We start from the raw sequence: 15585 nt of genomic DNA on the forward strand, positions 1-15585 counted from the left end.
GGAATGCAAGTTGTCTTGCTCCTGTTAGATATGACTTTTGGAGAAGCTCCATTTGATGAAGGACATTTTCCTACTCCTGATGCCAACTGCAATAGGCCTGAAGAAAGTTTACCTATAAGGCGTACTGAGAGAATCAGAATACTACCTGCATGGACCCAGGACTATGTGATGTGAACAATGTATATTATTGCTTTAAGATGCATTGTTGTTGTTTATTACATTTGCCCAAATGCTTTCCTACTATAGGGCGAATATGTGGTGTTTATACAAATGGCCTGTAGATGTCACTGTGCCCAGACTTATACTGTGCATACTTCCTGACAGCTTAAAAGTGAAAGTAACTGTTTTGTAATGGCTGTCTGACTGTAAGGAAGGCTTACCTGGCGTCACAAGATGGAGGCGTATACCATGCGGTTCCTCTTGGGCGCAGCTCTGTGACATCACACCAGCGTCAGACACGTCGCCATGTCGGATTGGTCACCAGCGCCGAAGCGTCTGTGACGGATTTAACGCCAGCGTGAGGACGCCGGCGTCATGACATCACTGCATCCGTTTTTGGCGCCTAAGAAGGTGTATTAAAGACAATGGAGCACTGCTGACTTTGCCCTACAATAGGTTCCACATTGTGAGTTCCTGGGTGCGCTATAGTCTTCTGATATTGATCTTGACCTTGCCTGTTTAACCGTGTATTGAATCTTTGCCGCATGTACCGACCTTATTACCTGGACCTGACTTTGCCTTTCTCTTAACCCCTTGGATACCTCGATCTGGTTGGACTGTGCTTCCTCCTTGGTCTGCTACCTCTGGCTGAGCCTGCGGGTCCCTTACAGTATTGTAGGGCCATGGACCCTTCCGAGGAAGCCCAATCGGATTTCGGCAGAGACTTCCGTAGACTGACGGACCGCATGGAGTCCTATGAAGCTCAGCAGTCTAATTTTGGCCTTGCTCTAACGACCATTCTGGATAAGCTGTCTGCTCTCTCTCTGGCAACCCCGGCTCCACCATTGGCTCCACCTCCGGTGTCTTCAGTCCACACTTCCGAGCCACGAATCACGGCGCCTCCTTTCTACGGTGGTGATCCTCAGGCGTGCCTTGGCTCCGACTTCACAATCCGGTCATAGATTCCTCCGAGACCAAGGCCATAAAGGAGTACATCCAAGAGGATCTTCTAAGAGGTTTCATCCACCCCTCTTCATCTCCAGCAGGAGGAGCAGGGTTCTTCTTCGTCCAGAAGAAAGACGGTAGTCTTCATCCCTGTATTGATTACTGGGGATTGAACTAAATTACCTCCAAAAAACGCTACCCTCTTCCTCGCATCTCGGAGTTATTTGATCAACTCAAGGGAGCTAGTCACTTCACAAAGTTAGATCTACGCGGAGCTTATAATTTGATCCGCATTCGTGAGGGTGATGAGTGTAAAACTGCTTTTAACACTCATGATGGACATTACGAATACCTCGTCATGCCATTCGGGCTTTGCAATGTGCTCGCAGTTTTCCAGGAGTTCGTAAACAATATCTTCAGAGATCTTCTTGGACTATGTGGTGTTGTCTATTTGGATGATATCCTCATTTTCTCTAAATCCTTGGAAGAACATCGGCTTCAAGTACATGAGGTCCTCTCCCGTTTAAGGAAGAACGCTCTCTTTGCTAAATTATAGAAATGTTCTTTTAAAACCTCTAAAATACCTTTTCTTAGGTTATATCATCTCCCAAAGAGGCTTCGAGATGGACCCAGCCAAGACATCCGCCATACAAGATTGGCCCCTTCCAACCAGTACTAAATCCATTCAACATTTCATCTGCTTTGCCAACTATTGCCGGCAGTTTATCAAAGGTTTTTCTTCCAAGATTGCACCCATTCTTTTCCCTCATTCGTAAGGGTGGAAGACCAAACTGCTGGCCTCCACAGGCACTGGAAGCCTTTCAAGATTTAAAAAACTCCTTTTCCTCGGCTCCAATTCTAAGACATCCAGACCTTCTTCAGCCGTTTTTTATTGAAGTAGATGCCTCGGATGTGGGGGCTGGAGCAGTCCTGTCTCAGAGGTCTGATGATGATAGAAAATTACACCCCTGTTCCTTTTTCTCTAAAAAATTCTCTTCCACTGAACAGAACTACGATGTGGGGAATCGTGAACTTTTGGCTGTAAAACTGGCCTTAGAGGAATGGAGGCATTTATTGGAGGGTTCCTCTGTTCCATTGACCATCTTTACTGATCATAAGAACTTGGAATATATTCAGACCCTGAAACGTTTAAATCCCAGATAAGCCGGTGGGAACTCTTCTTTTCCAGGTTCAACTTTGTCTTGTCTTTTCGTCCTGGTTCCAGAAATAAGAAGGCCGATGCCTTGTCTAGGAGTTTCCTTCCAGAAGAATCCAGTTGTGGGGACGCTGAACCTATTGTGCCTTCTACCAAGATTGTGGCTGTTCTGACTTCTTCTGTGGCTTCCCAACTGCTGTCTGCACAGTCTTCAGCACCTTTGGTAGCATTTGTTCTGCCTGAACTTCGTCAGTCTATCCTTAAACAATCTCATAGTTCCAAGCAGGCTGGCCATTCTGGGATTCGAAAGACTACAGACCTGCTGTCTCGCCTCGTTTGGTGGCCTTCTCTTCGGAAGGATGTCAAAGATTTCGTCGCTACCAGTGCAGCTTCTAAGTCGGGACATTCTCCATCGAAAGGTCTTCTTCCTCCCCTGCCCATTCCCTCTCGACCCTGGACCCATCTGGCCATGGACTTTATTGTTGATCTCCCTGTTTCCCTGGGTCATACAGTTATTTGGGTGGTGGTGGATAGGTTCAGCAAGATGGTTCATTTCATTCCCCTTCGCATGTTGCCCTCTGCTCCAGAACTCTCAAAACTTTTCATACGTTAAATTTTCCGTCTTCATGGGTTTCCAAGCAGAGGCTCTCAGTTTATTTCCAAGTTTTGGAGATCCTTGTGCAAGGCACTTTCCATCTCTCTTGTGGTGGTCTTGAGGCCCCCCGTAAGAAAGGGGGTACTGTAAGGAAGACTTACATGGCGGCGCCCAAGATGGCGGCGTCTCCTATGCGGTTCCTCCTGGGCGCAGCTCTGTGACATCACGCCAGCGACAATCGCGTCGCTGGCGTCGGATTGGTCGCCATCGCCAAAGCGTCAGCGTCGGATTGAAAGCCATAGTCGAAACGCCAACGTGAGGACGCCAGGTATTGATATTGATCTTGACTTTGCCTGTTTAACCGTATATTGAATCTCTGCCGCCTGTACCGACCTTATTGCCTGGACCTGACTTCGTCTTTCTCTTAACCCCTTGGATACCTCGATCTGGTTAGACTGTGCTTCCTCCTTGGTCCGCTACCTCTGGCTGAGCCTCCGGGCCCCTTACACTGACTCTGCTAATAAAGCACTGTTATACTCTCCTCATCCTCGGCTACCCAAAGCATAACAGATTAGTAGAGAAGATTTGTTGCTGGGAGACTAATCTCACCATCTGCCACCACCCTAAATCAGGAAACCGAAGCTTTCTCCATCTTTGGTCCTTGTGAGGTAGATAATACATTACCAGTAGAGTGCAGATATTTCCCCTACATAATGTATGTCTGCTTATCTGTCTGTGCACTAGTTGGTGGGTAATGCACATTGTCTGAATCACAGTTGTGCCTTATGTAAGTCTAACTGAAGCATTTTACATAGCAACTAAAAAAATTTTTTTTTTTGAAAACACAGTTCCAGTATGAGCTGGACATCTGGTATTTACTAACTGCAAGCTGCTCCAGAACAGCCATTTGCAAATTGAATAAAATTGCTTATTCAGATCTAATAGTGCTGTAGAAACCAGGATACTCTCTAATATGCCTAATGGCATTTTTTTCCTCTTCTTTTCTTTTCTTTAGCACTTTTTTCACATTACTTGTGTTTAATGCTATATTCTATCTGTGAAGTAACCTGTTTAGTAATGATATTTTTTTTCCCAGAGGTTTAATCAATAAACTGTGACAAATACATAAAACTCCCAACATGTAAAAATGAGGACATTTCTGCCTACATCCTGACCCTGGACAGTTAGACTCAAAACCTTCCCCCATATACTTCTCTTTGCTGGTAATAAGCACCTCCCTTTTTCGTTCCACCATTCAGGTTCCCATTTCTGTAGTGGGGAAGTACAACTCCCAGCATCCCTGGACAGCTATAGGCTCTTGAGGGATGTTGGAAGTTATAGCTGAAGGCAGATGGCAGTTTGTGAAATCAGTTCTATAATTATATAAAAAACAGACTTTTATATTTGGGCTTTTACCTGCCCTTAACATTTTAAGATTTAATAGAATAGTATCTTCTGTTCTATCATCTATCATGTGTGGGCATTGTTGGACTGGGGTACTTGGAGCCCACCAGAAAATCACACCCGAAGGGATGGTGGTGGTGCTGATACGACCACCCTCACAGCTTTTGTCACCCTCCACAATGTACACATACAAGCAAAGCTGTCACAACAAAATATGGGGCCTACTGTTAAAGGGAAGCTCAGAACTTGGTGCCAACTTTTTAGGCCATTTGCTACAGCCTGAATCCTTAATAACCCAGACACGTAGCATCACTGCAAAAATGGCCAATGAGCATATTAACCCCACACATGGCAGGATGAAACTGCCAATCAGCATATTAGATCAGCACAGAAAATGGACAATAAACCATAAACACATTAACCCTAGACATGCACACGGTGGTGCCTGAAAGAAGGAAGGTGGGCTGTGCGTGACTGGTTGACCTAGTTTGGCAATGAGTGGGCAGGGAGGTGGACTGTGGCAAGTGAGAGGGGTCCAGCAGGATGAGGGCCCACCGGGATTTTATCCAGATCGGCTAGTCCAACCCTGGGCGTGGGAGTGGCCTCAGATTTGCTTTCCAGGTCACCTGGTGGGCTTCAGCTAAGCACCGTTCCCATCATGGTCCTATATATAAAACCCTATGATTTTGGCATTAAATATAATTGCTGTAAAAGTGGGCCCAGGTTGTCCGGTTCTATCGTTTGCTCGAACACTAAATGGAATTCATCATGTGACATTACCGTAAGGGAAATTCATGAGAAATAAGTTTAAGTTTAGCTGGGATATGCCCATAATTTGTGATGTTGCTGGAGATGACAGTCCTACGTTGCTGTCATGAATCATGTCCCCTCAGCACAGAGGTTCTTTCTAAATTGTGTTTGTAGCTGATCGCCTGGCATTTTCAATTCCAATCTACCCTGACACTTTGACATAAACTGAACTATTGCCCGTTCCTGAGTAAAAGGACTGATTTACAACCTGCAATTTATAGAACTGCACAAATCCAAGGAAGTTCCTGCATCTCAGAGTCTGGTTACCATAGCGACTTGGCATTTGGCAACTATTCACCGAATCCTAAGTTTTCAGTCAAGCAGATTGTTTGGTACATTTTGTTTATTGCTCGATTTGACTTGTCAGGTAACATAGCAACATGTATTTGACAAACTGAATAAGACTTTTAAGTCTGCTTGCTTTATTTTCACAAATATTCTTTGTTCCACAGCCAGATATTGCTCCAGTTCTCTCGAAAAGATTTATCTTTATCATTTTTCACATTTAATCCAGAGTTTGGTCAGTCTTGACTAAGCAGAAGTCTGGCGTTGCTGCCCATTTGTTTCTGTTCAGTATATTTTTCTAACGTGGCTGTCATTTTGTTTTCAGATGGAAGAAATAAAAGCCAAAGAGAGAGTGATCCTGGCTCTGGAGAAGGAGGTGGGGGTGCAGGCGGGCCATACACAGAAGCTGCTCTTGCAGAAAGAGGCCCTGGATGAACAGCTGGTTCACGCTAAAGAGGCTGAACGCTACCACAGCAGCCCAAAGAAAGAGTTGCCTGCAGGTGTTGGCGACATTTCTGAGCTCCTGGTAAACGGGGTAACAACAATATCCTAACTTCTTTTGCTTCAGTGCATTTCTGTATATGGATTTTAATCAATGTTAATGGTTATATTATGATTACAGAGCCTTCCATCCCATTAATCTTTAGGTGTACATTTCTAGTGATGTCACTTCCTTCTTCTTTCAAGGGATGTCACTTCCTTGTGCAGTTCCAGTTAGGGTGCCATGTTCTTAAACTATACCCCCAAAATGAACACTTAAGCAACAGATAGTTCATATCATATTAAAGAATCTTACCAAACTGGAATATATGTTTAAGTAAATATTGCCCTTTTACATCTCTTGCCTTGAGCCACCATTTTGTGATGGTCTGTGTGCTGTCTCAGAGATCACCTGACCAGAAATACTTCAACTCTAACTGTAACAGGAAGAAGTGAGGAAGCAAAAGACACAACTCTGTCTGTTAATTGGCTCATGTGACCTAATATGTATGGTTTGTTGGTATGTTTGTGAGTACAGTGAATCCTACGATCCCAGGGGGCGGCCCTTATTTTTTAAAATGGCAATTTTCTATTTATGATTATCCAATGGCACATACTACTAGAAAAGTATATTATTATGAAAATGGTTTATTTACATGAAGCAGGGTTTTACATATGAGCTGTTTTATGCAATATCTTTTTATAGATTCCTACACTTTTTGGGGGTATAGTTTTCCTTTAACCAAAATGTCACTTCATGTGTCTGGCAGTAGTTAAGCTGATGTCTGCTTGCCGTCTTGCATTATCACTTGTATTCGGTGTTAAGAAATGTAGCCTGTTCTAATAATGGGTTCCAGTGCAATTTATATACAGACTGTAGCACACAATGCAATTTATATAATCATGGGTACCTGGGAAGTGTTCGATTTGACTATTCATTGCCCTATCATAAACGGGCTCCTAATTCTTGCAACAGTGTTCTAACAAGTTTTCCATTGGTCTTCATTTTTTTTCTTTTTGATTTTTTTTTTTTTTTTTTTAATTGTTTGCCTCCTTCTGACTGTTTCCAACTTTCAAATGCGGGTCACTGACCCCATCTAAAACAAATGCTCTGTAAGGCTACAAATGTATTGTTATTGTTACTTTTTATTACTCATCTTTCTATTAAAGGGGTGGTTCACCTTAACGTTAACTTTTAGTATGTTGTAGAATGGCTAATTCCAATCAACTTTTCAATTGGCCTTCATTATTTATTTCTTATTAATTGCCTTCTTCTGATTCTTTCCAATAGGGGCCACTGACCCCATCTAAAAACAAATGCTCTGTAAAGCTACAAATGTATCCGTATAGCAACATTTATTACTCCTCTTTCTATTCATATTCCAATCACTTATTCAAATCGTTGCATGGTTGCTAGGGTAATTTGGACCCTAGCAACTGGATTTCTAAAATTGCAATTTGGAGGGCTATTGAATAAAAAGCTAAATAACTAAAAAAAACCACAAATGATAAACAATGAAAACCAATTGCAAATTGTCTCATAATATCACTCTCTACATCATACCAAAAAGTTAATTTACAGGCGAACAATCCCTTTAAGAATAAACTGGAATCCGAATCAAGGAAATGGGATGGATTACATGAACAAAATGGGGGCGTGGCAGCATAGATTCCTCAGGAGAAATTTTGCATAATGAAAGCAACTTTCCAATATGCATTACAATGTTTGTAAATGTATTTGCTTTTGCAACCAGTATTTGTCTGTCCCTTGCATGATTTTTTGCCGTTCTATTAGTCAGCTGGCTTCTGTTGCATTGTTTTAGTTTTAGAAGAACAGAATAGAAAACGGCAAATATTGCAGTTGTTAAATACCTGTAAAACCAGTGAAGATTTGAAATGTACAGGTATTGGACCTATTATCCATTCTACTCGGGACATGGGGTTTTCTGGATAATGGCTCTTCATACCTTAAGTCTACTAGAAAATCATGTAAAAGTTAAATAAACCCAATAGGCTGATTTTGCTTCCAATGAGGATTAATTATATCTTAGTTGGGATCAAGTACAAGCTACTGTTTTATTATTACAGAGAAAAAGGAAAATGTTTATAAATTTGGATTATTTAGATAAAATGGAGTCTATGAGAGACGCCTTTCCATAATTTGGCGCTCTATGGATAACTGGTTTCTGGATAACGGATCCCATACCTGTAGCAGCAATTTGATTAGCCACCCGATTTCTGGGTTTACATTTACTTTGTAATTTGATACATACTGCATAGTGGCAGATATACGAGTGCAGTCTGCAGCATAGATGTAAATGAATGGCTAATTCACCATGAAGCATGTTGATTTCAAAATATATATATATATATATATATATATATATATATATATATATATATATATATATATATAAAATGTCAAAAAGAGTTACAAATGCCACTAAAAAATAAATAAATCGCTAGCAGAGTAAAGGCAGCTTCCCAAGAGCCATACATAATGCAAAATAAGAACAGGATGTGCTCTTAATGGAGCTCTCCTCTTTTACTATGACAGGGGGGTCAGTGGCTGATTTTTTTTTTTTTTTTTACCATATACAGTACTAGTCCGTGAACAGAACACTTGGTGGAATAAGAGCTCCACCTTATGGTCTGCTTTTGATATTGCTGACAAAGGAAACACTAAATAGCCTCTCCTAGCATATATCTTTATTTTATAAAGATCTATATTTATACTCCAACGTTCTCTTTTAGCCAAACATTACCACTTGCAGTTTATTTTCAGTGCAGTGGGGCTCTCTCAAAGTCTTGTGTACTGAGCCCACCCATAATATTACTTCTTGCAGAATACTGCACCCAATCGTCTTTGGAGTAATTGCACTTCCACTATATTGTGTCTTCTCAATGGTGCTATAGTCAACATATCGCTGGTCTTTTAGCTGTTGCTGAACTGCAATTCCCATTTATTATTATATCTGAAACATTATAGAAAAACACTGTTATAAAGTGTTACTGTTGGTGAACGTTCACCATTTTGGCTAACTATACCCCCCACTTACCCTTCTTACTAGTGCCACTCTGCATGGCTCTGTTTTGGTTGGGACCTGGGTAATTCACCACTCTTTGAACAGCACTGTTGTGAAGTAGTTCACCATTCAAAGGTTTATAAGTATACTATTTAATTTCATAGACTGTGTAACGGCTAACATGTCACATTTATCTACTTACCAGGAGCCTCATGTCGATGACCGAGACCTTAGAAGATTTCAGCTTAAAATCGCTGAGCTTCACGCTGTCATAAGAAAGCTGGAGGACCGCAATACTCTTCTGTCTGATGAGAGAAATGAGCTGGTACGTTCATGAGATTGGACAGAAATTGGGACTTTTTTTCAAGAATTTGTCATGCTTTGAATTTACACCTCATTTTAATGTGACATTATGGAGATAGGGCTTGTTCAGAACCTTCATTTTCTAGATAGTTGCTGCTCTATGCGAAAGTGAGTGGTCAGGTTTATAAAAAATAATCAGTGAAAGTACATTCCAAAGTAAGCACATCTCTAGGTGATTGTTTCACAGTACTCTTAAAGGAGAACTAAAACCTAACTAAAGAATTGGGTAGACATGTTGTATATGATGTTTTGTGCTTCTGTACCAGCCCAAGCCAACCACAGCCCTTTAGCAGTAAAGATCTGTGTCTCCAAAGATGCCCCAGTAGCTCCCCATCTTCTTTTCTGCTGATTCACTGCACATGCTCTGTGCTGCTGTCACTTACTGAGCTTAGGGACCCACTCACAATATACAGTACACATAGAATAGAAATGTCACAATATAAGGCTGATTAGTAATTAATACAGATAATTACTGCATGGCAGCACAGAAACCAGTGCATCAGAATGGAATAATCAGCCCTGTAGCATCAGCTTATATTACAGACCAACCTTGTTTTCTGCTTGATAATTTGTGACGACCCCCAAGCGTAGCTTCTCAACAACTGCTCAGAGCCCACTGAGCATGTGAGTGTCACAGACACTTTCCAAGATGGTGACCCCCTGTGACAAGTTTGAAGTCCTGGATCATTGCTGCTATTGACAAGCTGAAACTTTAGGCTGGTGCAATATGTTCACTATATAAAATATGGCATTTTACCCACATTCATTTTCAGGGTTTAGTTCTCCTTTAACTCTTCTTTGTGTATCTTGTATTTAATTTAAAAAAGGTTTTCTACTTCCCCCCCAGCTAAAGCGTGTCCGAGAAACCGAGAACCAGCTAAAGCCTCTCGTTGAGAAGAATAAAAGGATGAACAAAAAAAATGAGGACACACTGCAAACTATACAAAGGATGGAAGAGAAGATTAAAACTCTGTCCAGGGAGAATGCAGAGATGGTAAGGGGTTGTTCATGTGCCCTGGGCCTCTGATTTCTTAGGAACACTATCATGTCAACTGCAGACCAAGGCCTTAAAGGGGTTGTACACCTTTGAGTTAACTATGATTTTCTGAGACAATGTGCAATCGGTTTCATTTATTTATAAGTGGTTTTTGAGTTATTTTTATTGAACGGCTCTCCAGTTTGCAGTTTCACCAGTCTGTTGCTAGGGTCCAAATTACCCTAGCGACCATGAATTGATTTGAATAAGAGACTGGAATATGAATAGGAGAGACCTGAATAGAAAGATGAATAATAAAAAGTAGCAATAATACATTTATAGCCTTACAGAGTATTTGTTTTTTAGTTGGGGTCAGTGACCCCCATTTGAAACCTGGAAAGAGTCAGAAGAAGGCAATTAATTAAAAAAACTATAAAAAATGAAGACCAATTGAAAAGTTTCTTACCGCTGACCTTTCTATAACATACTAATAGTTAACTTCAAGGTGAACCACCCCTTTAAAGCCATGCCTCCCAGATTGTGTGGCTACCCCCCCCCCCGAGGTGGGGGGAAGTTTGCAGCAATGGCTGAATGTCTAACGGCCAGTTTGGGTAAGAATTGTGAAGAATAGCCATTTGCTCTTTTAGATACATCTACACATGAAATCCCAGATTGAAGGTCAGTTAGGGAATGTTTTGGAAGAATAAAATGTTTTCATTTTACTACCTGTGTTTTCAGACAGACATGTCGCTAGTGTATGTGTGTGGACTTTAGTGTGTTTATTCTTTCACATTGGGCTTGTTTGTAACTCCATGCCTTGTACCCTCCACAACTGTGTTGCTTAGTGTTCCTATTTTACCTCCTGTATACCCCTTAGGCTAAAATCAGATCTGTTTTCTGCTGCAGCCATCTTCCACTGAGGATGAAAAAGCGAAAACTCCTAGTGCCATCTGTCATTAATATGATGCACAACCACCTGTACCTGTAGTTATAGCCATTTGCCATTCGTCACAAAGTCCAACCAATCTGGTATTTTCTCTGCAGGCGCTAGTCACTAATGCCTATGAGAGAATATTGTGTACCCATGATAGTATCTCGTTAAAGCTAAAGCCTAACTAAAGAAGTAGGTAGAAATGTTGTACATTATGTTTTGGGCTTCTGTATCAGCCCTTTAGCAGTAAAGATCTGTGTCTCCAAAGATGCCCCAGTAGCTCCCCATCTTCTTTTCTGCTGATTCACTGCACATGCTCTGTGCTGCTGTCACTTACTGAGCTTAGGGACCCACTCACAATATACAGTACACATAGAATAGAAATGTCACAATATAAGACTGATTAGTAATTAATACAGATAATTACTACATGGCAGCACAGAAACCAGTGCAATTAGCATCAGAATTTAATAATCAGCCCTGTAGCATCAGTTTATATTACAGAACAACCTCATTTTCTGCTGTATAATTAGTGACGAGCCCTAAGCTTAGCTTCTCAACAGCTGCTCAGAGCCCACTGAGCATGTGAGTGTCACAGACACTTTCCAAGATGGTGACCCCCCTGTGACAAGTTTGAAGTCCTGGATCATTGCTGCTATTGACAAGCTGAAACTTTAGGCCAGTGCAATAAGCGCAGTATATAAAATATGGCAATTTTAGCCACATTAATTTTTAGGATTTAGTTCTCCTTTAATAGGTCTACAGAGATTGTAGTGAAGAGATGGGTCTGATAAAAATGCTGAGAGGGCTGTTTTGTAAATTTCTGGGACCTTTGCTTAATCTACTGCTAGAATGCAATAGGTCTGTTTTAATATGAATACAGATACATTTTGTTAGGGTTTAAAATGTATTAATGAATAAAAGCAACTATAAACAGAAGAAATGTATAGATAATATTCCTCACATATATAGCTGTGCAGTGCCATCCAAAATCAAGCCCCTTCTCATCCCGTTTTTTCTCTGTTGATCACAACATCTCATCTCACAAAACATGCCATGGGCACATTCACAGAAGCAGAACACTTGGCTTCTCATAGAGTTGCCAAACACGAGTGAATGTGCAGCCACCTCCTTCTTCATTCCCTTTGTTTCACAGCTGGTATGTCTGACTCCTATCTATAGTACTTATAGGGGCAGATTTATCAAGGATCGAAGTGAATTCGAGGGAATTTTCTAAGTAAAAAAATTCGAAGTAATTTTTTTGGATACTTCGACCATCGAATAGGATACTACGACCTAGAATTCGATTCAAAGTAAACTAGTTTGAATATTCGACTTCGATAATCGAAGTACTGTCTCTTTAAAAAAAACTTTGATTTCAATACTTCGCCAAATTAAACCTGCCGAAGTGCTACGTTAGCCTATGGGGACCTTCTGGAGCATTTTTCTAAGTTTTTGTAAGTCGAAGTAAAATCGTATGATCGATCGCTGAAATCATTCGAATCGTTCGATTTGAATGATTTAATCATTCGATCGACCAATTTTACTTCGACCAAATTGGATGGAAAAAACTTTGACTTCGATAGTCGAAGTATTTTAATTCAATGGTCGAATTTTTAAGTATTTTTAACTTCGAAATTCGACCCTTTGAGAAATCTGCCCCATAGTATGTTATAGAATGACTAATTCTAAACAACTTTTACATTTGTTTTCATTTTTATTTTTTTTATAGTTTTTTTTTTTTAATCATTTGTCTTTTTCCTTCTGACTCATTCCAGTTTTCAAATGGGGGTCAATGACACCATCTAAAAAACAAATGCTCTGCAAGGATACAAATGTATCATTGCTTCTTTTTATTACTCATCTTTCTATGCAGATCCCCTCCTGTTCATAGTCCAGTCTCTTATTCAAAGTGCATGGTTGTTAGGGTAATTTGGGCCCTAGCAACTATATTGTTTAAATAGCAATCTGGAGAGCTCTTGAATTAAAAGCTAAATAACTTGCATATCATAAATAATAAAACATGAAAAGCAATTGCAGATTGTCTCAGAATAAGATGTCTGTGTACATCATACTAAAAGTTAATTTAAAGTAAACAACCCTTTTAAGTTAAAATCTGATACATGCCCATAGGGTATATTCTGTCTAGAAATAAAAAGGGGTTTGCTTTAACCCTATGACACCTTATTTCAGGTAGCTATAAGGATATTAAAGGACAACTATACCCCTCAAACAATATAGGTCTCTATAAAGATATATGGCTTAAAGCTCATATGTAAAACCCTGCTTCATGTAAATAAACCATTTTCATAATAATATACTTTTTTAGTAGTATGTGCAATTGGGTAATCATAAATAGAAAACTGCCAGTTTAAAAAAGTACAGCCCCCTGGAATCGTATGAGTTACTGTGCACACAAACATACCAAACAAACTATACAATGCATGTTAGGTCACAAGAACCAATTAACAGACAGAGTCCTGTATTTTGCTTCCACACTTCTTCCTGTTACAGTTAGAGCTGCAATATTTCTGGTCAGGTGATCTCTGAGGCAGCACACAGACCATCACGAAATGGTGGCTGTATGCAAGAGATGTAAAAGGGCAATATTTACTTAAATAAATATATCGGTATGACAAGATTCTTTAATATGCCACTTTATTTGACTTAAACTATCAGTTGCTCAAGTATTCATTTTGGGGGTATATTTTTCCTTTAAGCAAGTGTATGCTCAGTTCTCTTGTGGATGGCCCTAAAGGAGGGTACATCAACACACCCCTGACCTCTCCTGCTGCTTTATCTGTCCGTGTGCTTTCCTCTCCTGCAGAAAGAGAAGGCATCAGCCCATAGCTCGCTGAAACGCCACGCCTCGCTGGATAATCTGAGCTCTGCACAAGAACAAGAAATCGAATTCCTCCGCTTACAAGTGATGGAGCAGCAGCAAATTATTGATGACATTACAGTGGTAATACATTCATCTTCCTGTGGGTCTCTGCCTGTTTGGGGAAAAGCTGCAGAGCTGTCTGAGGTGAAATGCTTCCATGTTTACTGGAACTGATTGACAAAGAAGCTGAAGGGTTATGGCCTAATAGGAGCATGTACTGTACAGCTAAGAAGCAGAATGAAGGTTCCTTGGCTCTGTTATTGTTTTGCTTGGGCCATCGCTTCCACCTGCACCTTGTCACCCCAGTAGTATGGGTATAAAGTATAGGTGCCGCAGTGCTGTCTTTTGCATAATATTATACTGTCATTGAAACAAAATCACATTAAAAATTAATTGAGTGCAATGGTTAATGACGAGGACAAACAGAAGTGACAGACAGGACATTCAGATTTACTCAGAGTCTTGGTTACTTACTCCACCAGTGACCAATACAGGTGACAGAGTTGAATAAATGTACCAACTGTAATGATTCTCACTATTCATGCTCCTGTGTTGGGATTTCATCTATAGGCATATGGATTTAGCATGCTCCTGTTAGCATGGGTTAAAAGAACAGATTGAACTGGATTCCCCTGTCCCTCTACACTGGATCCCCCTGTCCTTCTAAACTGGATTCCCCCTGTCCCTCTAAACTGGATTCCCCCTGTCCCTCTAAACTGGATTCCCCTGCCCCTCTAAACTGGATTCCCCTGCCCCTCTAAACTGGATTCCCCTGCCCCTCTAAACTGGATTCCCCTGCCCCTCTAAACTGGATTCCCCTGTCCCTCTAAACTGGATTCCCCTGTCCCACTACACTGGATCCCCCTGTCCCACTACACTGGATCCCCCTGTCCCACTACACTGGATCCCCCTGTCCCTCTAAACTGGATTCCCCCTGTCCCTCTAAACTGGATTCCCCCTGTCCCTCTAAACTGGATTCCCCCCTGTCCCTCTAAACTGGATTCCCCCTGTCCGTCAAAACTGGATTGCCCCTGTCCGTCAAAACTGGATTCCCCCTGTCCGTCAAAACTGGATCCCCCTGTCCCTCTACACTGGATCCCCCTGTCCCTCTACACTGGATCCCCCTGTCCCTCTACACTGGATCCCCCTGTCCCACTACACTGGATCCCCCTGTCCCACTACACTGGATTCCCCTGTCCCTCTAAACTGGATTCCCCTGTCCCTCTACACTGGATCCCCCTGTCCCTCTAAACTGGATTCCCCCTGTCCCTCTAAACTGGATTCCCCCTGTCCCTCTAAACTGGATTCCCCCTGTCCTTCTAAACTGGATTCCCCCTGTCCCTCTAAACTGGATTCCCCCTGTCCCTCTAAACTGGATTCCCCTGCCCCTCTAAACTGGATTCCCCTGCCCCTCTAAACTGGATTCCCCTGCCCCTCTAAACTGGATTCCCCTGCCCCTCTAAACTGGATTCCCCTGTCCCACTACACTGGATTCCCCTGTCCCACTACACTGGATCCCCCTGTCCCACTACACTGGATCCCCCTGTCCCACTACACTGGATCCCCCTGTC

General features: G+C 41.5%; 1 protein-coding gene across 9 annotated transcripts in view; it reads left to right on the forward strand.

The window, feature by feature from the left end:
- jakmip1.L (janus kinase and microtubule interacting protein 1 L homeolog) overlaps window positions 1-15585 on the forward strand; it is a 102767-nt gene that overhangs the window by 37225 nt on the left and 49957 nt on the right. For 7 of the 9 annotated variants that reach the window (XM_041579775.1, XM_041579769.1, XM_041579741.1 and 4 more), the window contains 4 exon segments: window positions 5680-5889; window positions 9066-9185; window positions 10071-10217; window positions 13958-14095. In XM_041579775.1, coding sequence (XP_041435709.1) covers window positions 5680-5889; window positions 9066-9185; window positions 10071-10217; window positions 13958-14095 — 615 coding nt within the window. 9 annotated transcript variants of the gene reach the window in all.

The sequence above is a fragment of the Xenopus laevis genome, chromosome 1L, assembly GCF_017654675.1.
Source record: "Xenopus laevis strain J_2021 chromosome 1L, Xenopus_laevis_v10.1, whole genome shotgun sequence".
NCBI classification, from domain to species: domain Eukaryota; kingdom Metazoa; phylum Chordata; class Amphibia; order Anura; family Pipidae; genus Xenopus; species Xenopus laevis.